The sequence below is a fragment of the Amphibalanus amphitrite genome, unplaced genomic scaffold (assembly GCF_019059575.1).
Source record: "Amphibalanus amphitrite isolate SeventyFive unplaced genomic scaffold, NRLGWU_Aamphi_draft 001285F_arrow, whole genome shotgun sequence".
Taxonomy (NCBI): domain Eukaryota; kingdom Metazoa; phylum Arthropoda; class Thecostraca; order Balanomorpha; family Balanidae; genus Amphibalanus; species Amphibalanus amphitrite.
In genome coordinates, this window is record NW_024882778.1 from 38,995 (window position 1) to 62,818 (window position 23,824).

The 23,824-nt window shown below is 44.7% G+C and overlaps 2 protein-coding genes across 4 annotated transcripts in view; one reads left to right on the forward strand and one right to left on the reverse strand.

Moving 5' to 3' along the window:
• LOC122371852 (atrial natriuretic peptide receptor 3-like) overlaps positions 1-23,824 on the reverse strand; it is a gene marked incomplete at its 3' end in the record, with an annotated part of 94,914 nt that overhangs the window by 29,014 nt on the left and 42,076 nt on the right. The gene's annotated exons all lie outside the window — the stretch shown is intronic.
• Positions 21,141-23,570, forward strand: LOC122371856. 3 transcript variants are annotated; one of them, XM_043348601.1, is made up of 3 exons: positions 21,141-21,481; positions 22,000-22,112; positions 22,963-23,570. In XM_043348601.1, exons 2-3 carry the CDS (start codon positions 22,006-22,008, stop codon positions 23,225-23,227), a joined length of 372 nt encoding a protein of 123 aa, XP_043204536.1. In that variant the 5' UTR covers positions 21,141-21,481; positions 22,000-22,005; the 3' UTR covers positions 23,228-23,570. The 3 variants fall into 3 exon arrangements, with proteins under 3 accessions (XP_043204536.1, XP_043204537.1, XP_043204535.1); XM_043348602.1 differs by lacking the exon at positions 21,141-21,481 and adding an exon at positions 21,503-21,820; XM_043348600.1 differs by lacking the exon at positions 21,141-21,481 and having other exon boundaries at positions 21,503-22,112.

Consider the following 23,824-nt stretch of genomic DNA (forward strand, 5'->3'; position numbering starts at 1 on the left):
GTTCTTCGACTTATACGCCGATTTGTCGTTGTTAAAATCGGCGAAATTTTACCTTCTATGACAACCAGTGACCTGACTTTTGAGTTTTGACCTAAGCTAAAAATAGTCAAAATTACTTATTTGCCATTTCTGACGCTCTTTCGAACTGTGTGTAACTTGATGGCCAGAGAGCCGAGTTAGAAGTGGGGTAGTCAAACGCTCCCAGCAGTGCGTGGAAAGCTAAAAGTGCAGCGGGACGTGGGTTCAATTTAGTAACACATTACCAAAAAAGTTCCTACTTCGTGTCGAGATGAAACTGATTTGGCTCTTGGTTCATGTAAATTGTTGGAATTTTCTTGTATTCACCCATGAAAATGTCTGCTATAAAAGCTTGTTCGGCAAAGATATTCTGGTACTTATTGCGATCATTTTTTTTTGGGGGGGGGGGAAGCTACAGAGTGGAATACGTGCTCAAATTAATATTTAAACTGATACGGGTTCGTCCTTGCAAATACTCGCAGAGATGCATACAAACCACACAGGCCACCTAACAGGTAAAGGAAAATGTGAAGGATGTTGAACGCTAATTCAGACTTAAAAGCCACCTTTTCAAGAAGAAAAAACACCACCTCCGTTCAAAACCTGCTCACAACCTCCACGTTTCTCACTGCTGTCGCAGCGCTTCGTGTCTCACTCCTCTCGCTCACCGCTCACCACTCGTTTTTGAGCCGGTGCTCAATGGCTCGCGCGCAGTGACACTAGTGACGCACCGTCACCGCCGCCGCCGCCGCGCCGCCACAGACTGATGGTGCTGGCCGCGGTGGACACCGACGGGCCCCGCCGCGCCGCTCGCAGCGACACAGCGTCTCCATGACTACGCCGCGCCAGGACGAAAAGCAACGGCGAGACGAAGGCGCACTACTAGGTGAGCGACAACAAGGCGGTCTGGCGTGTCACAATAGGTATTTCGTGATAAAATCGTTACAGCTGGAGAGGAGGTGGCTGATTTCTCCTCCCACAGGCTGAACTTTTTTTTTCTAAAAGCTGTCGATGGTGTGGGTGCTGAAGAGCGAGCCGCGTTCCCGTTTCTCAGACGACGCCTGGAAGGTATGCTGACCCGCGCGACACGCCTGGAAGGCAGACTGAGCCGCAGAGCACAAAGTTGGCTAGAGCATTCCTCAATTCATCATTGATCAATGAATGCACTCCTCGAAGGAACGGTGTGTCGTTACGCTCATCTTTTTGATGTGTAATCTAAAGACGTTTTAAATACCAAACAATTTCAAAATTGCTTTATATAAACCTTCGGATTCTGCGGGAGGGGCCAATGCCCAAAATACCACCCTGGATCCTCGAGCGAAGAGGCACACGGGTGACAGCCGCGCGACCTTTGGGAGGCCGGGATACCGCTCTGCTGTCGGGTGCCATTGACAGCATTAACCTGCGATGTGCCAGGATGTTGGTGGCTCGGTTATGGGCGCGACCTTCCCCCGGCGGGCTGCGAATCTGCGCCGAGAAACGTGTTCAGCCTGGGAACGGGCACCAGCTGCCGATGGGTGGCATTTACCCGACATCGTAGCGCACACCGGCTGAGCTTGATCCGGGCTTCAGTCAGCAGTCGCAAAGTGAGCTCTCAAACACTCTGGCCGAGTCTTGCGCACCGCTCTGTGGTGGAATGGGAGCGAGATGCTGCTGCACGATGCCGTATGCGAAATTTGAAATTGGTCGCTCCACTGATGGTGTTATGACTGCCAAGTGGTGCTCCCAAAGAGTTCAGCGTTTGAAATCCGAATATGCTTAAACTGAAGCATGGACGTTTGAATGCTTATTTAAACCAAAACAAAAAAGCAACAAATTACCTTATTAAATTATTCTAGCTGCGGCTAACGACTAATTGATTTAGTTTTTTTTTAGTAGAATGATCAGAGAAATAGCAAAACCTTTTAAAGTAATTTTCCATGGCCCCGTGGTTGTAAGTAATAGACAATAAAAAGCTATTATTTGTTGATGCAAATGCAACCCAGTTTTTTATTGAAATTGCCTAACGACTAAGCCACAAGAAATTGAATATAATTTAATGATTTTCCACAGCGCTAAATTTCCATGACTTCAGATATCCAAGCTAGCTGGCTAGAATATCTACTAGTAATACCTGTGTTAAATAACCTTCGCCCGCACATCGGGGGTTGCCACCCCCCCCCCCCCCCCCCCCCCCAGGTACTTTTTCTTGTCTGCGCTTAACATTTTTTGTTTAAGCTAGAAGCCTGATTTTTCGTATAGCTGCGGCTCTATTGTTTCTTAGCGTCCACTGAAAATTTCAAGTTTCTGTGGTCTTCAGTTTCGAGGACATGACCTTGTTCTTCAGGTCATGTCATGACCCAAATGACCAATACCCAATATCTTGCGTTGGCTATGGGTCTTGTGAGCTTTTGATACCTTGGTTTCGGTATTTTTTGCCAGTCTTATCTCCCACGTATCATGGAACATGTTATTCGACGATGTACAGATGTCAGGTTCAGAGTCAAGGTCAACCTAGGTTATCTAAAAATATTGCATTTTAGGCGAACTGAATGTACTTTTCGTGAAATTTCTTCGACTGCATTTTTGGTAAAAGTTTCTCAGTTCATTATCTCATGCCTAATAGGGACACACAGACCAATCAGTGCACACATCAGTATCACACAGACACACACAGACATACAAACATATATCACTGACCTTGACCTAACTTGACCTGAAATGACCACAGCCAGTAAAAACCTAGTCGGATAGTGTGACAAAGAGCTGTTCTAGCTGGCTTGGCACCACAAACGGCAGCGTCATCGGTATATGATGGGCACCGCACGTGATATTCCAACGGTGACCCCAAACAGCAACATTTTTTAGTTTGACCTGACCTGGAAGGTCAATGACTGACCTGATGAGATAAAATTGGGTACCATTTAGAGGTGTCAATCGGAACCGATAATTTTGGAATTCCGAAAATTTCCGAATTCCGATTCGGAAATCGGACGGACAAGTGACAACCATATCGGACATATTCGGAAAACTAGTTGAAAGTTACAAATTTCTTAAATAAGTTTAAGTTCAAACTTCTTTGTGCATTATCAATATCCAAATTGCAAAACATGTCAGCAAAATTGACAAGGGATAGGTGCTTCATACATCATTCATAATTATAGTGCAAGAAAACGTGATTGCATGTAGTGGGTAGCCCTGAGTCAAATAAGGTACATACCTACATGTACTGTGCCAACTTTTGACTCTTTTGAAAATGTGTTTACAATTAGGCAAGTAGCAATAGCCAGGTGACATTGTTGTCAGCAAGCCCATCATTAGATAACACAGTTATGAATATGATGTACAATTGACCTGTGGGAAGCACCAGACACCAAAGCAGTAAAGTAGGGAATCCAAAAATAGTTTTGCCCCACTGGAAAGTTAACAGAAAAGAGACTGAAGAAATTGCAAATATCAAGGTGTGCCAAGTAGCACAAGAGAGAGTCTTACCTAGAACCTCCTATCATAAAGTCATCCCCTTCTTCCCCTTCCTCCAAAAAATATCCGTGCCGAAATATCGAATACAATGCTACATAAAATATCAAAATATGCCGATAGCCTATCTCTGAGCCACTCTGAGCTCTGAGCCTATCAATAAACTGAAAACCAAAAGGTGATAAAATGCGGCGAAAGCGTCATAAATGAATGTCACCTAAGGAAAGATGGCCTCCCTATGAGAATCGAAGGAGACAAAAATTGACGTCTAATACAATAAAAACCATTATTTTGCTTTACAATTGAATTATTTTCGAAAGAAATATGATATTTTGTAATATATATTGAATCTAAATCAAACACTTAACGGTACATGCACTTCAATTGGACAAATTCTATGATAATGACGTCATATTATTGATTTACTTTCACATCGTCGACTCAAAGCCGGATACCCATGTTCCATGCTACCGAGGATGGTAGCATGAAATGTGTTTTTCATTCTACCAAGGATTTATCATGGAGGAAGGTTTATACAACTTCTTTTTGCTTGTGAATTTCAGTGAACTTGTGCTAAATCATAGCAGGTATTTTTATTTTTGTGCTCGCTTATTCTTTTGGATATTCAGAGATGTGTGGCTCAGTGAACAGCACGTTTCTTCCAGATGTACCTATCTCACATGTTTCATCTCACATGAACTATTTTGCTTTTGCAAGAAGTGTTCTACGTTTCTTCCAGATGTACCTATCTCACATGTTTCATCTCACATGAACTATTTTGCTTTTGCAAGAAGTGTTCTACTTTACATCTCAGCCACTAGCCAGTGTGATATAAGATGAAGATATCCATCGTTATTGTAAGTGAATATATTCACTTACAATAACGATGGATATCTGAATAATGCAAGCAGCTATAGCTGCTTGCATTATTGCTGTATTAATTCATCATCAAGTGGCTTAGTGTAAGGCCTAAGGGATGTGGCAAGAAGTCAGTATCTGAGAACGCAAGCTGGAGGGATAAGGCAATGTTTTGCATTATTCCTGCTTACTCGGCTTCAGTTGTAGGCTGTAGCACATTTTGAAGAGAAGAGGCTTGTCTCAATATGCTGTGTTTGTTTTATATATCAGATTAGGCCTATTGCCCTAATGCCCATTCCCTACTGCATATGATATTGCTTCAACATTTTTAGTTTGCAATATTTTGTACTCAAAACCAGATGCATCTGCGGATCTGTTATTTAGTTATCATGTGGTATATACAAACATATACCTAATATAGATCAATTCCCCCATCCTCTTTCCATATCCAGCTTTCGGACAGTTTTCGGACAAATCCATGCCTTGGACATTTTTCGGACAAAAGTGAGCTAGGATTTTGGACATTGGACGGACATCGGACAAGAAATTTCTGAAATTGACACCTCTAGTACCATTGAATTCGTCGCTTCCCAAAGAATCTGTTGGTCTTTGCCGCGAAGCTTTATCTCCAGCAGAAACGAAATAACGTAGGAGTGGCAACCCCCCCCCCTCCCCATTTGCGTTCTAGGATGGGAAAATGGCATGTGCGGGCTAGGGTTAAGGCAATGTGAAAATTGTTTATTTTTTGTTTTAAATGTGTTTTTGTCATCTAAAAAAAAAAACATTTTGCTCTTAGTGGCTAAGCCACCATCTATGTCCCTTAACCCTATTAGTGGCAGGGGGGGGGGGGGTTGTTTTTATCCACCCCTCAGGTTTTTCGGGAATATCTCCGAAACCGCTGAAGCTACGTTGCTGAAATTTTCTGACTGTTCCTAAAACTAAATTGGGCACATTCCCTGAAAATTTCAAGTCCATAACTTTACCAGGGGCGGCTCCAGAGCACTGGGAATTGGGGGTCCTATTCGTGAAGCGAGTCATTTGGGCGAAGTCACGATGCTGCACCAGTTTTACGAACAGTGAATGAAAGGTATCATGTGATAACATATACAGTTATTGTGCATCCTCTTTTGACACGTTTTTGCTATAATAGGCGGATCCAGGCGTCCAAAAAGGGGGGTTATGTTTTACCTCCCAACATAGGTGCCCTGACACCGCCTATGCATGACCAATACAATTTTAGTCGTTCTCTCATAAGAAAATTGTAACATAACAAGACCATTGCCACCCTTTTTAGAAACAGTACCAACAAAAACCTTATTTACTATTCTTTTTGTGTACCCCCAATCTCAGTGATCTGTATCCGCCTATGATTTTTGAAAATGCATATTTTTAGGATCCATGTGAATTCCTGGTTCATTCTCTATCGATCGGCAAAAGTTGCGTTAAGATTGGTTCAGAAACCTGGCCGTGATAAACAGTCTAAAATGTATCTGCAACTTGCCCGTTTTTACCCCCCTCTACCCCCCTATTGACATTTTTTAATTTTACTTTTTTTAGAAATGTAGATCTCGTTGAGCCAAATCGAATGCCGTTTGAATTTTGAAAATCGGCCGGTTAGATCTCGAGATATCAAGGGGGGGGGTCGTAAACAGCCCCCCCCCCTGCCACTAATATGGGGTAGCCAGGAGCCTGCCACTAAAAGGGTTAACCCTATTCCTTGCGGGGGGGCCTCAGGAGCCCCCCCTGAGGTTTTTTGGTTATATCTCCCAAACGCGTTGAGCTAGGAAGCTCAAATTTTCTGACTTTTCCTAAAAGGCTTCTACGCAACATGTCTGAAAATTTTGAGTTGATCTGACCTCAGGTCAGGTCACCAGAGGCGGTTTGGTGACGCTACCTCAGAAAAGTTTGCAATCACGCCAGAGCTAGAGTTTTTGACCGATCAATTTCTTCTCTTTAGGGTTTAGTTAGGGTACCAGTATGTGCAATTTGTATATCTCGGAATTTTGATATCGGTGACCTAAGGTCAGGTCAATTTCGCGACCTCCCCATTATAAGTCAATGGGGGAAAAATCAACTCCATGTTTTTACCACTAAAACGGGTCGGAATGGCCCCATATACCATACATGACTTCATATACGATCAACCTTCACTACCTTGAGGTCTGTTTTGCTGTTGGGCAGCTGTGAGGTCATGTGACGTCATCAAAGGTCACCAAAGGTTTTTGGCCAATAACTCCGTACAGGAACAAGATACAGACGCGTGGATGGTCTCATTGTGTTCAGCTCGTCAAGACGCATCGAATGATATACATGATGACCTCGAGGTCACGTGACCTGAGGTCAACCTTTGACCTTGACCTTTCGAGGTCAACATATATATCATTCGATGCGGATTGACGAGAGGATCACGATGATGCCCTTAGTTTGTTCCTATCTTGACTAATTCGAAAGTTATTTGAGAAAAACTCTCTCCATATCTAGTGCCGCCATTTTGACTTTTTCGACCCCTGTGACGTCATCTTTGACCTGACCTGAAAATGACCTTAGTGAAAATTGTAGATCTTGGCCGTGCGTATCCGATGCCGTTTACCGCTTGTCGCTATCTTGCTTCGTTCTCGAGATCTCAGGGGGGGGGCCGAATCGGCCCCCCCCCCCGCCAGTTTCTTGTCCCGGCGGAGCCCGCCAGGAATAGGGTTAAATGTAGCTTCGTTTCAAATGGTGCAGAAGAACCTGCGAAGTTTGACTTTAAAGCGCAGCTGTGGAAAGGTTGCTTCGCTATTTATTTGAATGATTCATTTGATTGACTCGCCGGCAACATTTCCTATGCTTCAAAATTGACATCGGTATCTCTTAAACGAGAACGTACCAGGAATCAGGGCATAAAGCACATGGAGGAGCTATACATTTTCTCCGCGCTCGATGCCGATTGAATTGGAGAACCGTAAATTATGCTGCGCCCGGCTGCCGTTGTGAAGTCACAGCATTACATCGATCACTCATGTCAGCCATGGTTAAGCAGCCGCTGCAGTCGCAGCTTTATGGCTTATTACGATTTTAGTTCATAATCTTAGTACGATCATACGGTGGCTTAGCTGCTCCACCATGCCGTGGTAAATACGCGAGACGTATCAGCGGCGTATCCGCTGAAGGAGGGCGTTGGAAGGGCAGCTGGCACCACGCAAAACAGGCCAGAGAGAGAGACTGGCAGCGAACCATTGCGCCACTCAGTAGATTGTCTCTAAATGACAGTCGTTGCTGTGATGCGTCTGTTTTGTTGCTCTTAAGTTGATTATCACTGCATCCTCAACTACTGAAATTGACTCAGGTCATTGACAGACACTGGAAGTTGAGCAATAGCGTCAGCGCGAAGAATACAGCGAACGATATGCGGCTTTTGCGTGTTCTTTTTATAACAGACCAAAGGCTGTTTCTTTATTTGATTATAAGCAATATGATCGAGAGGACCCAAATTTGCAACTGGCTTCTCGGTTCGTCGGCTTCATCTAAAGCGCTAAGTTGTATCTAGCTGACTGTCTTGAACAAGCGATGACACCCAAATATTGACCTGCACCGCAGAATCATGAAAACCAGCTTCATTGATTATAATTATATGAAGATCGCTTCAAATAATTGCAGTTAGATTAGTTATCCAGCACATCAAGGTTTAGTCAGTTGCCGTGAGTGCTAGAAACTGTCTGACATACGAATTCCACCAGCATACCAGCATAAGTTTCAGTAATCTTGCAGCATACCTAGGCATACCTGGGGAGAGGGAGCTGTCGAGAGGAATGCAATATGTTCGTCTTCGATCAAATCGGAATCGTGTGCGGACACTTCATTCAGCCATAATTCAAACTGTCGTTCAGAATCAAATAACATTTGGAAACTTAATCGTAAATACAAGATGGTGTTTAGCGCTAATTATTACATTTGCTTCTCATGAGACACAGAATATAAATCGGCACAAAAGGAAAAAAAATAGACAGTCATTTCATTTTATGTCACTTAGGCTCCATTCGGGCACTCTTCTGTCCTCATCGGTCTCCCACTGTGTGCGAAATTTCAGAGCTATCCGCCCGGACGTTCTTGAGATCGTGGAAGAAGTGATGCAGTGGTGCAAAAAATGACAAATTCATACTCGAAAGTCGAAATGGCCTTTTAGTTTTTCTTTCACTCGGTTGAGGCCTAGTATCTTCCAAAGGCTTTAAAGGTAGTGTGCCACCTTTGAAAGATTTCCCATTATATTTTTCCTAGGATAAGAAGCTTCTGTTTTTACCTAATATCGCAAAGAAAATCAAAAATGGGCCTGGAATAGTGCCTTTTTCGCCTAAAAGTTTATCGGTTTTTTTATATGTATAACAACTGTAGTGGGCTGACCTGCAAACAGGCGTCGGCAACAATCGCGAATGCGGCGCACATGTGACAATAAGCAAAGGTCATTATAGAGTTACGACGTACGGGAATGAGTTATCAGCTGTCTAATCGTAGACAACACAATGTCGAGCCTTAAACTGTAAGCCTGTATTGGTATTGTTTCTTTTATTTGGCTGTCGACCATTATTTATGGTTTGAAGTATGATTTTATGTAAAATAATTGATATGAAACAGCCGTCTCTTAAGTTATGACCCCATTTCACCACACGCAAGTGGCAGAAATGACAATGATCAGCTGACGCATTTTTCTTGGCCGAAGTCAGAGCGCGCGGCCCGACGCACCACCACCGCACCACAAAGTATGAGCAGAAGCCGCGCCCAAAGCCAGGGCCCCGGTAACGTGAGGTAGCCGAGTCGGGGCAGCGTGCGCTGACCCAAGCCGGGGCCGCAGCTTTGGGCGCGGTCTACCGCATCCCCGCGGGCAGCCCCGGGCTATCACATGACACCGGGAGGACGCGCGGCCCCGGCTTGGGTCAGCGCACGCTGCCCCGACTCGGCTACCTCACGTTACCGGGGCCCTGGCTTTGGACGCGGTCTACCGCACCACCTAACAGGCGTGTTCGAAACCGCAGGAGATGATGATGAACGGGTTTATCGAAACTTGATTGGATGAGCATATCGGTAATAGCGATTTCAGTGTGTGCATTTATTGTTCATAGTGGTGTGAAATGTGGTTGGGGTACGACCGACAACCCGTCGGGGCGAATTTCGCACTGGGGTACTCAAAATTTGAAGAATTTAAGACGTTTCCATGAGTTTTGAAGGTATGGATAAGTTCTAAAAATCTGGTTCTCCTTATCTGGGCCATCAACTCCATACGGTCCAGGAAAGCTGGCACACTACCTTTAATGATGTGGAAACGCTCAACTAACAAGAATCCAAATTTCCCGCAGTGGCAAACCCGAGCCCTGCTCAGTACATAGGCAGTGAGTATTGATCGGTACATGCCTATCAAGTAGGCGGACATACTGTTTCTGGTCTCAGTGACAAATGAACCGTGCCGTCAGACAGATTACATGAGTAGTCTAAATACTACTTTCAAGTAGTCCTGAAAGATAAGGGCTGTCGCGTTGGCCGTCCCTTTTATATATCAGTAGCTAAAAGCTCGCGTAAGCTCAGGCTTTCTGAGCGGATGAGGACACCAAGGGCCTGCATTACCTGCAGTTCATAGTCCATCGCCTAAAGTGCATAAAGACCTGTTTTATCCTCTGCACGCACGGGGGAAGGAAATTCGCTACCTGTAGCTCTGACCACCCATACCACCCATTTTCGCAACCCTTTCACTTTTCACTTTCATTTATTGCGCACATGCAATATACACTGGTAATTAAACTCTATAGCTGAAGAGAAGGTCAGGTTGCACGGTTTGGTCATGGTTAGGTAACTGATCACGCATCAAAACAAATCAACGCTAAGTTCAGAATCTTACTGTGGTCACAGTTATTTATGGAAGACAAAATTAGTCCAGAAATCCCTGGTACACTTCCCTCACATCGATAATTTAACAGAATACCCTTTTTGGTCTTGTTTGAACTATTATATGTCAATGAGAGAGGAAAACGCCGCTTATTCTAGTCGGATATACCCACTACCCAGTTCTTTAAAAATTGTTTTTTTATTTTACCTTTCGTCTTATTCTTGCATCATTCGACCCGTCTATTGTCTTTAACATGAGTCATTTCACTGAGTCCTCATGTTTTTTTTTATTGTTCTCGAGTTTCAGAGTGGTTACCTACTGTCAGTATGAGTCGGGAGCAAAATAAAGACCCAAAAGCTCTGGTGACGTCATAATATACGCTGCACTTTCGATACACTTTCTAGTGAGTTTTCAAATGCTGTTTGTCACTTTTCGCTGCGTTTTTGAGACCCTTTTTGAGGTATCTGTCTTTGTTTCCTCTTTGCGCCTGTCAGAGATCAGATACGTGCCAGCTCATGATCTTCTTTATACCCAGCAGCGCATAATCCTATGATATATTAGGCGAATAGCTAATAGCTTTGTAGTCCACCATGCAATGTTATTCCATATTACTGACTCGGCGACGTTGCCACTGTCATCATGTAGTCATATGCAGGATCTGAGGCGGCTATTGGTACGACCGGCCAGCTTACGTTTCATTACGGAGCGAGCGAAGCGAGCGTAGTCTTTCCTTAGATTAACGGAAATTTCTGAGTATGAGCGGCCGGCCGGCCGGCCGGCCGGCCGTGGTCACGCTTTTGCGAGGCTTATATCTCAGCAACCACTTGACCGATTTACACGCGGTAATTTTTGTAGGGTACACTGAAAAAAGTTTTTACCATCAATTTACTAAGTTACTAGCTTTGGTAAATTTTACCATCAGCCTACCATCATATTACTACCAGCCTACTATGGTGCTGAATACTATCCTGCCTTGACATGTTGATATTACCATGGTTACGTTTATCAGGGGTGGTTTTGTACCCCAGTTTACAAGGTGGTAACCACCTGAGGCTAGTAGATACCCTCGTAAGCTAATATTCCCTACCATAGTAAAATCAACCTTTCCACGGGCGGATCCAGCAGGTGAATTCGGCGATCAAGTCTCCTCCTTTCCATAGAGGTGTTTGCCAATTTTTGATATGTTGGAAGGAGCGTCATCCAAGGACTAGCTGAGACCCTGAGCAATTAATAGTTTTATGGACGAAAGGCCAGAAATTTCTTGCAACAGTTCCCTGGGTGTGCTTCTGCTGCTATGGTAAGGTATACCATGGCAACACCATGACAACACTACACCCTTACTAACAATCCACGTGCGTCTGACTCTGCTGCAGCGGCGCCGCCATGTCAGTTCCGGCCGCGCGCCGGCGTTGTGAAGGTGCTCCGTGGTTTTAAATATTTGAACGGTGATTGTGTGGGTGGTTAGCGTAGCTGACGGTGGAGGATACTCGGAAATAACAAGTAAGTCGTTGTATCTTCAGCATAATAATACTTATCTCACGAGTGCCATTTCCAGCAAAGATCGCAGCCTTTGTTTCGGTTCATGTTGTTGAATTTCCTTGAGACCCTGTTGGACCGGGTAGGGGGAGGGTGGTGGGGTGGGTATCATTGCGGGCATTTCCCAGCGTCGGAAATCAACGTGTTTTTTTATTTGTTAACCCACGCCTCACTGGGGTATGTGCTCTAACGCGCCCCACAGCACGTTACAGCACGTTACAGTGGGGGGGGGGGGGCTCCTAACTCCGAAACTACTGGGCCGATTGTCAAAATTCAAACGGCCCCTGGTAGCCCTGGAAATATTGTTGAGCGAAGCCTAATGTCATTGACCTCGAGGTCATCGATGACGTCACAGGTCAGGTCAAAGTAAAAATATCAGCGTCTTGGCACTCTGGGCGCCGGCCAACAAATCAGATCAGGCTCATTTTTTGTTTGCACACTCGTGAATATATGCGTAACATAACCTGAGGGTACCGAACTTGTACTTCGAATTTTTCAGGTCAAGGCCATCTCATCCCAGGTCACGAAAGCTTTATATCGTGCATCGGTGACGTGAGACATGTTTTATGGTTCATGTAGGCCATATATATCGAAATCAGTGTTGTATGTGTCAGTTTAGGCCATTTTAGCTGAATATAGCTGAGGTCAGGTCAGGTCACTTTAGGTCAAAAATGGTCAAATTTTGAAGTTGACATTTTTTAAACAAAAAAGGTGTTTGTCAGATGAAGTTCACATATATTCAACGCATATGTGTTCAAACACATATAGACCCCGTTTCCATGGGCATCACTGATCCGGATCAGCAAACTTAAATCGTATTATATTTCTCGAACTCTTCGTTACATGATATAATTCCAAGTGGATTAGGCTTATATAATCAGTTAATCCCTTATTTTCATTTTCATATATTGTCTAACTATACTGGATTAGCTAATCCATTTTTACTGATCCGGATCAGTGATGCCCATGGAAACGTGGTCATATTCTGCTTTTTTTCATTCAGAAACGTATATGTAAAAAAATAAAAAATACAATTTCTGAGTTTTTATATTTATAATTTTCAAAATATTCAACATTTCGAAAGTCCGAAATCAGTTTGGTAGCCCTGTAGAGTCCACCCATGCAAAAAAAGGATCTAGCTTAACCCTCAAGGCGGTGGGGGGGGGGGGCATTTTTTGCATCCATCTTTAGTTTTTTTTTCGATATATCTCCAGAACCGCTGCGCCGATCTTCACCAAACTTTCAGTACCCTTTTGCACATTGTGACCAAATTTTTTTTCCAAAGGCTATGATAAGTTGGCCGCTACGTCGGAGTGACGTCATTTCTGCCATTGTCGACCAAAAAAAAAGCTTCGCGGGAAGAGCTGTCAGGTCTATAAATTTGATTATGCATAAAAATGTTCAAGACATGAAATGTGTAGAATTACCAGGGCTACTATACTGTTCTCTCGATTTTGTTTTTGAAGTTGACCCCAAAAATAAAAAGAAATAGATATAATAGCCAAAAAATCCCAAAAGTTTTTCGATTTTCGAAACAAACGGAATATATGTAATAGCCACTATGGACTTCTATTCACATTCCAAGTATTAGATCGATAACTCCTTTTTGCCAAGTTATAACAAAAAAAAAACTGTTCAAAATTAATGACGTCAAATTTTCAAACTCGATTTTGGCAATTCTAGACCACAAAGCGCAAAACAAAGACCACCATTAGACTCGCCGTGACGAGTGGCATCGAATCAATACCAATTTTATGCGAAACTATCAACTTTGACCTGAAATTTGACCTTTTTGACCTGACATTGACCTGACCTCCACCAGAAAGTGACCAAAAAACCGTCCCTGATGGTCTTATAACCAACACCATTGAGGCGAATATGAAAAATTGGCCATAAAACATGCATCGCACAACCCTACTTAGTAAAGATAGGTTCATGTGCTGACCCTTGGTGATCGGACCTGGTATTATCAGTGACCTCCAATAGCAAAACTGTTCAAAATTAATGACGTCAAATTTTCAAACTCGATTTTGGCAATTCTAGACCACAAAGCGCAAAACAAAGACCACCATTAGACTCGCCGTGACGAGTGGCATCGAATCAATACCAATTTTATGCGAAACTATCAACTTTGACCTGAAATTTGACCTTTTTGACCTGACATTGACCTGACCTCCACCAGAAAGTGACCAAAAAACCGTCCCTGATGGTCTTATAACCAACACCATTGAGGCGAACATGAAAAATTGGCCATAAAACATGCATCGCACAACCCTACTTAGTAAAGATAGGTTCATGTGCTGACCCTTGGTGATCGGACCTGGTATTATCAGTGACCTCCAATAGCAACATATGCTCGTATAATAGGCAACTCACGCCCTATCGCTGATTTTTGACAAAATGCCCTTTACTCGATGTTGCAGCGCATTCCTTAAAAGACCCGTGAACGGTGAAACATTTTATCTTTGACTTGGCCTGTGATGTCATCGGTGACCCCGAGGTCAATGAAATTGAAGTTCCCTCGACAAATTTAACAAGGCTATCGAACGCCATTTAAATTTTACCGATCCGTCATAGTAGCTTCGGAGATTCGGGGGGGGGGGGTCAAAAATCCCCCCCTCCCACCGCGCGGAAGGTAGCCGGGAGGCCCACCGCTTGCCGGGTTAAAACTCAGATCTTGAGAGCGATTACCGTTGTTCAATGCTTTGCATCAAAATCGGCCGAACATGATGTCACTCTGGCGTCATTTCCGGCCGATCTATAGTAGCTACGAAAATTTTATTAGTGCACAAGGTGTCAAATAAATTGATGCAGCCGAAGGTCCTAAAAGCTTTGTTTTGATACGTCCAGCGGTTTTAAAGATATTGCGTAAACACGAGAGGGGCTATGAATAGCCCTCCCCACAGTAGGGTGGGGGTTAACCCTCGCCCGTATTGGTGTTTTTCCAGCCACGAACGTTTAAGGGGGGGTCCGTTGAACCCCCTCCTTGCCGTTTCGCCCCTGATTGAGCTAGAGCTTCGCGGAAAAAACGAGCGTGCTGCCCGTGACGAGAGAAAGCCGATGGTACCCAATTTTATCCTAGGTCGTCGGTCCTAGGTCATCGGTTGACCTTCCAGGTCAGGTCAATGACCCAAAAGTGGGGAAAACTGGGACCTGTTAGAACGTCGTAAAACGTGGCTGCTATTGGGTTTTTTAGGGAACTGATCACGAATATCATGTTAGCTATGATCATAGATGATGTCTTCATGCATTTAGGCCAGGTCGGGTCAGGTCAGGTCAGGTCAACCAGTAAGGGTTTTGCCGGGTATTCGTAGTAGGTGCACTAGGTGGCAACCGCCTCTGACAGCTTCGTAACATGTTACGAAGGCACCAAAACTACTTCGTAAATGTTCATATATGGTTGTTAAATTCGAAATCAGCTAAAAAAACTAGCCTAGAAAGATGCTGATAAAACTCGAAAAAGTAAACCGAGGTCATCAAAGGTCAATGAACTGACCTGACCTTCTGGTGACCTTGACATCCACCCTAATGCATGGGAGCAGCATCATATCCCATGTTTGAACGCTTGAAACCACGAAAGGACTGCAAACGCGCGGCAAATGCGAGCCGACATACGCCGAATCGCGATTCCGGCCAAACATGGTCTCGAAAAGTAGGTCACAGGTCAAAGGTCATTAGTCAGGGCCATTACATTTTTTAGGGTAGGTGTAAAATTGATTATAACTCGAGGGTACTGAAAGCTTCGTTGCGGTCGGCCGCTTTTTACGCGAGGTATTCGCGAAAAACCGAGGGGGAGTCCGTTCGACCCCCCCCCCCCCCCTATACGGGGGAGGGTTAACAAGCCAAAACGTTGCTAATTTTTATTTTGATCTGACCTGTGACGTCAACGGTGATCTCGAGGTCAATAATATATAATACTGAACGAGGCCGGTGTAAATAAATTTTCAAGACCGAGGTCCTTACTGAATTTTTGAACGAGGCCGAAGGCCGAGTTCAAAAATCAGTAAGGACTGAGGTCTTGAAAATTTATTACTGTATGCCTGGCCTATTCAAATACATTAGCCAGAGGGGTGTGGTAATAACCATAGAGATCTTATATACATAGAGATGACATGCATTTAAAATCGTGGCGATTCAGTGGGTCTTTTTAAGCAACTTATTTTCAGCCAGTAGCGTGCCAATATGGCTGAGGCATTGTTAGTCTGAAGAAATTATTACGTAGCGAGCGAAGCAAGCGTAGTCTTTCGTAGATTAACGGAAATTTCTGAGTATAAGCGGCCGGCCGGCCGTGATTACGCTTTTGCGAGGCTTATATCTCAGCAACCACTTGACCGATTTACATTCAATGATTTTTATAGGGTAGCTTCATTCCTTCTACCAAGTATTGGACTATTCTCGATGCATGTGGGTGACTGCTTATGCACGTGCCACGTGCAAAACGAAGAGGTGTCAGTTTTGCAATTGTTGCAATATCTTGGTAACTACTTGGCCGATTGCGCTGAAAGTTGGTATGTAGGTAGGCACCCACTAGGCAATGCATTCCCATGTGCCACAGTTCGGGTGCTGCTGCACGTGCGCACGTGCAGGGGTCGATTCCAGATCTCGAGAACGGCTGAACCGATTGTGCTGAAATTTGGTACATGGTTAGGGACCAGTTAGTAGGGTGCCGTGCAAAAGTCAGTTGTGACCCATTTTGCACGTGTGCACGTGCAGGGTGCCGCTTCCAGATCTCGAGAACGGCTAGGCCGATTGCGCTCAAATTTGGCACATCGCTAGGGACCGGTTAGTAGGGTGCAGTGCACAAGTTAGTTGGAGGTGTCCCTTGCAAATTCGCTTGTCCAAGGCCCATCCTCTCGCTCGCTCCGTTGGTCGCCCCAAAAGGCGTTTTACTGGTTAAAAATATTGCTGATCTTTCCTGGCTGATTTCATTCCTGAGGTAAGCAATGAAATTTGTAGCATGATTTCATTTTGTGTTTTTATTGAATTCCTTAACCCTCGCCCGCACATGCCATTTTCCCATCCTAGAACGCACATGGGGGGGGGGTTGCCACCCCCCCCCCCGCGCCATTTCGTTCCTGTTGGAGATAGAGCTTAGCAGTAAAGACCAAAAAGATTCTTTGGGATGAGACGAATCCAATGATACCCAGTTTTACCTTCTCAGGTCAGTCATTGACCTTCCAGGTCAGGTCAAACTAAAAAATGTTGCTGTTTTGGGTCACCGTTAGACATCAAGTGTGCTGCTTATCAAATACCGATGACGATGCTGTTTTCTGGTGCCAAGCCAGCTAGAACCTCTTTGTCACACTACCCGACCAGAATTTTGCTGCTGAGGTCATTTCAGGTCAAGTTAGGTCAAGGTCAATTATATGTGTTTGTATGTCTGTGTGTGTCTGTGTGTATACTGATGTGTGCACCGATTGTTTTTGGGTCCATATTACATGAAATCATGATCTGAGAAGCTTTTACCAAAAATGCAGTCAAAAAACTTCAAAAAAAGTAAAATCAGCTTGCCTAAAACGCAATTATCTTAGATGACCTAGGTTGACCTTGACCCTGACCTTAACCCCTGTACATCGTCAAACAACATGTTCCATGATAGGTAGGAGGTAAGACTGGCAAAAAAGGCCGAAATCAGGGTGTCAAAAGCTCATAAGGCCCATGGCAAACGCAAGATGTTGAGAATTGGCCATTTGGGTCATGACATGACCTGAAAAACAAGGTCATATCTCCGAAACCAAAAATCACAGAAGCTTGAAATTTTCAGTGAACATCAAGAAAGGATAGAGGAGCAGCTATACGAAAAATCAGCAGCCTTCTAGCTCTAAAAATGTTGAGTGCAGAGCAGAAAGACTACCTGGGGGGGGGGGGGTGGCAACCCCCCCCCCCATGTGCGGGCGAGGGTTAAAAGCTCGCCTAAAAGCATTCTCTCTCATTCAGGCTCTCATCAACCCGGCAGGCAGTGGACCTCCCGGCCACCTTCCGCGCGGTGGGGGGGGGCATTTTTTTACCCCCCTCCCGTATCTCCGAAACTACTGGACGGATCCGTAACATTCAAACGATGTTCGATAGCCCTGTCAAATTTGTCGATGGAACTCCAATTTCATTGACCTCGGGGTCACCGATGACGTCACAGGTCAGGTCAAAGATAAAATGTTTCACGTACGTCAAAAATAGGGCGTACGTTGCCTAGTATATATGTTGCTATTAGAGGTCACTGATAATACCATGTCAGGTCACAGGTCAGGTCACCAAGGGTCAGCACATGAACCAACTTTACTATTTGCTAGGGTTGTGCGATGCATGTTTTATGGCCCCCCTGACATGGTCCCCCCCCCCCAAAAAAAAGGTTACAGGTCTAAGGTCATTTGGGTCAGGTTCATGGAATTTTCAGGGTAGGTTCCTTGAGATTTGGTCAAGTTTGGCGCTTTCGGTCAACCGTCGTGAAAACGGCTGTTCTGAACCTTTCTGAGCACGGTGCAAGCTCAAATATACATATGTTGCATGTTCCCATTCAATGACACATTAACCCTCGCCGGACCTATTGGTTTTCTACATACGCGCCGGCCGGGGGGGGGGGGGGTTGGTTGGTACGATTTCCCTCGCCGTTTCGCCCCTGATGAAGCTAGAGCGTCGCGGAAAAAACAAGCGTGTGCGCCGTTACAAGACGCAGGTACTGGTACCCGATTTTAAGGTCTCTTGAGGTCAGGTCAAGTGACCAAGGGCCAGGGTTCAGTTTTTCATAACTTCGCAAAAAAAAAACGGTCGGAGAGCCGCGATTTTGGCATCATCGTGTTCGCCTCGCTCAGGCGCGTCGAATGGTATACTTTTTGTTCGGGTGAGGTCAACTTGAGGTGTTGAACTCGGGTCAAGGGCAGGTCAGCTCCCCCAGATCACGAAGCTGGTTGACAGAGGTCATGTTACATATTACTCGAATCGGCAGGTCTACCTGAGTTTATTGGTGGCTTTCCCGACTCGCTAACTCAATTTGATGGGGAGTTATTGATGAAAAACTCTAATGACCCAAGTATATAACTGCAATGAAAACCGTAAGCCACATGCTAATAATTATATTAAAAATAGGGCCAAGAAAGTAAGACATGCTGGGCAAACTGACAAACTGACTTTTGTCAAACCGTCTTACGGTTTTCATTGCAGTTATATATGTAATCATGAGCCTCAAAACCGCACTTTCTTTAATCAATGACCCAAGTGACTATAAATGACGCCACGCAATGTCAACAATGCAAAAGTGAAGCATCGGACCTTGCAGGGCGTGAAAGAAATCACGATTCCATGTGCTGGAGACAGTTTGAGATAGTTCTCGGCGCTAACATAGCAGTTTTCATTTTTCCCCATTGACTTATACCTAATGGTGAGGTCACGTGGCCGACCTGACCTCATGTGATTTTTAGGGAAAATCCGAGATATATGTACAAGTTGTGAGACCTCTGGATGATACTACATCCTGTAAGTTTCATCTCCCTGTGAAAGTTCCTCTGGCACTGACTGCGTTGCGAAGTTGCGACATCTGAGGACTGTGCAGAGGTTCACATATGACGTCACAGGTCAGTGACCTGACCTGACCTGAAAATGCGGTTGGTGTCACAAGATGCGACTTGGATCAAAGGTCAGCTATGCCAAGTTTCAGCTCTCTATCGCCTGCGTGTTCGGAGCTATCGTGAAAAAACCCTATAGGGAGGCGGCACCCGCCCCCACCCCCCGTCGGACGGCGAGGGTTAATGATACATGCGGTACCTGATACGAGCATAAGGTTAAAACATGCCTAATATCATTTCAATAATAACGCTCGAAAGCGTCACAGCTAGACAAAAAAGAAAAACTGTACTTAAAAATAAACGGATGTGAACACAATCTCCTTGACCGAATCCTTACAAAATGCAAGTCACGGGCCATGGCACCCCAGAAAACCTTGCTTAAAAAGACCCACTGAATCGCCACGAAATCAAGTGCTTTAACATAGGCGTGTCATCTCTATGTATATAAGATCTCTATGGTAATAACTGGTGTAAGCAAATTGACCACGGTCAAAAGTGCATTACCAGAATGCACTTAAGCCAACATTTTGGGATAGTCTCGTTCCTAAGTCGGCTAAGAGCTTCGGTCCAGAAAATAAATTTATCGTTGGCATACAGTAAAATACATACCAAACTCGGCCGGTGATAAATTTTCAAGACCTCAGTCCTTACTGATTTTTGAACTCGGCCTTCGGCCTCGTTCAAAAATCCAGTAAGGACCTCGGTCTTGAAAATTTATTTACACCGGCCTCGTTCAGTATTATATATCACCGGCCGAGTTTGGTATGTATTTTACTGTATGCCAACGATAAAATAATTGTCTAGACCGAAGCTCTTAGCCGTTTTTTGAACGAGGCCATCCCAAAATGTTGACTTGGTAATGCATTTTTGACCGTGGTCACTTTGCTTACACCAGTTATTACCACACCCCTCAGGCTAATGTATTTGAATAGGCCAGGCATACAGTAAAATTAGGTTTTGCTCGACAGTTTTTCCAGGGCTATCAGACGCCGTTTCAGTTTTGACAATCGGCCCAGTAGTTTCGGAGTTGGAGCGGGGGGGGGGGGGGTTCTATAAATAGCCCCCGCCTCCCCCAGTGGAGTGCGTTACAGAACATACCCCAGTGGGGCGCTGGTTAAGAGTAGAATTTTTGAATTATTGCCAACACTCAACACTGCACCTCATGGCAATTAATTCATTATAGGGCATTTTACCTGAACCAGCCTCTGGCCTAATGTCCCAAATTTGCTAAATTCCTCACCCTACAAATCCCCTGTTCTATTAGATGCTGCCATTTTTTTAAAACAACTTATCTTAAATCCTTGTTTCATCAAACTGGGAGCTAGGTCACGGGACACTGCGAGTCAAGGTGGGAGGGGTAGGAGATAGAGTGTCACTGCAGCACACACAATCAATCTTTCCATTGGTTTATCTTATATCAATGCCTGCTCTTTTCCAGAGCTGGCTTTCGAAGTTCGAACCTTCGGTATATGGCTACCAATGCCCTTGGAGAAGGTGTTGCGTGATAAATCGCTGGAAGGGCGACATTCAACGATTGTGTGAAAAGAGACCGATTGCATTGTGATGATAAAGTGAACTGTAATAATTGTTGTTCATGCGCGTTGTTTGGTTATGTGCAGACGTAACTTTGTTTGTGGCCAAATGCTTTTTATGTGTGAAATATTTCATGTAGGTTACTAGGTAGATGCTTTGGAAAAGTGAAGAGCTGCTTTGTCGACTGCTAGGTAGATACTGTCATGCATGCTGTTGTGCATCAGTAAGTGGCTGTCGTAATGATAAACAAATTTGGCATGGATAGGCTAAAGCACAGCATATGAAGCATGCTGGTTGATGACTAGTAAGATCCTGTTAAAGGAAGACTGCCACCTTCAAAAAGTTTTCTCAGATCGGCCCATGATTTTTTCCCTGGATAAAACGAAATTTTAGAATTCACCTGGCAAGCTATCATCACGTGAATCGCGTAAAAAAATTATCGATTATCATAAATTTTCAATCGGATAATGTCTAGCGACAATGTTGACACATCACTAGACTTCAAGGTCATAAGATATGGAAGCGGGTTTTGTCGCCATAAACGGCGCGCATGTTACAATTGAAATATACAATGTTTGGTTATGTATGTCGTGTTTACGCTTTTGGAATTGCCTGTTTTAATGAGTTATGTTATCTATATCTTAAAATATTCCAATTCTGATTCATCTGATAGGTATATATATATACATGTATTTTGGCATGTGATATTAAAAGCTATACTTTTTCCAGGTTTATATGAATAGTGATAGACTAAGTTGAGACAAATGCTATTTGAATAATAAATACCTATGGTATTGGAAAAGTTGTCATGAATCTGATAGTGTTTCCATTCCAGCACCAATTTCCCAGTCTTCAAAGTGTGGCAGGGAGCTCAATCCGTGACAAGATGTTTGGGACAGTCAAAACATTGCCCCAAGCGGAATGCCGAGACCTGGGCAACCCAATTCCTTTCATGAGGGCCCCTCATGAATATGATGAAAATGATATAATGATGAAGTGCATCATTTAATAAGTATGAGAAGCGAAACGAATCAATGCTGTGACAAGCTTTCAACTTCTGCCCCAGATTTCCTTGCTTCTGCCCCAAAATTCCTCAAACCTGCCACAACCTGTGGTGTGTGCCCTGACAACATATTGTCAAGACCTGCCACGTTTTGCAGACTGGCCCATTTCTGTATGCCTACCTTCCAGGTGAAGATGCCTGGTGAGCGAGGGAGAGGACAAGGACGGGTGAGGAGAGGAGGTGGTCGAGGGGCAAGAAGAATTCTCAACTTTTCACCCACCGCCCAGCCCGAGCCCCAAAGGTAAATAACTGAATGTTTCTTACAATGTGATGTGAAAGTATGAAACAATTGTTAATATTTATTTAATTGCCATGTGTGGCCTAGCCTTTATCTAGGTTGCTAGCCAATATATACTTTAATGATTATTGCAATTAAAATTATCATGTACCTACCTTGAAAAGTCAGGTACCTACACTACAAGCAGAAATAATACAACCTAATCTAACCTTACCTAACCTTACCTAATGTAAGATAATCTCACCTGACTCATTGTGTGGTTTGGTGGAAGTTATAAATGTTTTGTGAAAAAGATATGGTAAGTACACAAAACATTTCTAAGGATGTGTTCTTTCTAATCATGTTTTAATTTTGTGAGTCTCTTCATTTTCTAAAGAGTGCAAAAGGAGGTATTCAACTCTGCTCATGATAATTCAAAAGGAATTCTTAAATACAATGCACCAATAAATCACTGATTTTCACTTTGTGGTTCATCAGAAAACACATTCAACATCATTGTCTTTCTATAATGAAAGATGGCACTAAAACATGAACCACTTTTCTTTCAGAAAAGTGGTGCTAGGTGAACTTGATACAGGTGAACTAATTACTTAATACTTAGGACACATGGTACAAGTCTTGATCTTATAGTGGGAGGCGGCTCGGGTTGGAGATACACGTACACTGATTATTAGGGAGACCATTAGGTACCGTTAATGATTTTACATTGCTGTGCGATACGAGGTTGTACCTAGTGATGTTGCGTCATTTGTGGACTTCCCGCTGCGAGTTGTCTGGTCCTAGGATTTCATGCACATCTTCCTTCACTTCAAACTGGGATTTACCGGTGACGTGTTTTCTCTGTGTGCGCCAGGTGTACCAGTGGAAGCTCCTGCACCACGTGCACCGTCGTCACAGAGGAGATCTGCGAGCAGCTGCGCCGGCGCGCCGCCGCCGTGGACTCCGACAGTGGGGTCGAGGTGGAGGTGAGCGACGCGAAGGACGGCGCGGCCGGCGGCGCCCCGTCCGCGTCCGGTGGCAGCGCGCTCAGCAAGCTCAACGAGGAGACTCACGCCTATTGCCGCGGCGCGGCCCCGCCGGCTGGTGACCGTCCGGAAACCCAAGCCGTTCATGGGTGACTGAGTGAAACGAATGGACGTGCATGTGCGTTTTTGTTCTGTGTATGCGTGCGTTTGGAAATGGCGTCTCTATGTGCGTGCTTGTTTTGTAGAAGCGCTAGCGGTGCCGACGGACCCAGCGATGGCGCGGAGGGCTTTGATGTACCGTGTGTCTTTGATGTTGATGCATTCTCGTGTTTTGTTGGTCGCGCGCCCAGCAGCACCGTGTACATAGCCGGGGGCGTTTCTGCTCGACGCCACGTTCTGTTCGTTGTATCTCAGTGCCAGCTTTTTGCTCCAAGTCCCGCTCGTGGAACACGCGACTCGCTCGATTCAAATAATAAATATACACTGCATTCTCTAACAACCTGATGTCCTCTCTCTCCTCTCTCCTCTCTCCATATAAAAAAATACGGCCACGGTGAGTAGGTGCCGGCCGGCGGTAACTGCCTCCGGCCGGACGGTTCTCATTTGATATGTGACAACAGTTAGGAATGTACCACCGCCATAGTACCCTCCATCACTGCCGGGCGCGGCGGTCCCCGCACACAGGACCGGCGGGGGGGGGGGGGGGGGTAGCGACCGCCGCCGGCTGCTGGCCGCCCATCAGCTGCAACA

Excerpts from the sequence above, each read along its gene's own strand:
- LOC122371856 (XM_043348600.1), top strand. The coding sequence starts at position 21,823 with ATGAGAAGCGAAACGAATCAATGCTGTGACAAGCTTTCAACTTCTGCC. Across the intron at positions 22,113-22,962 it reads GCCCAGCCCGAGCCCCAAAG|GTGTACCAGTGGAAGCTCCT; the intron begins GTAAATAACTGA and ends TGTGTGCGCCAG.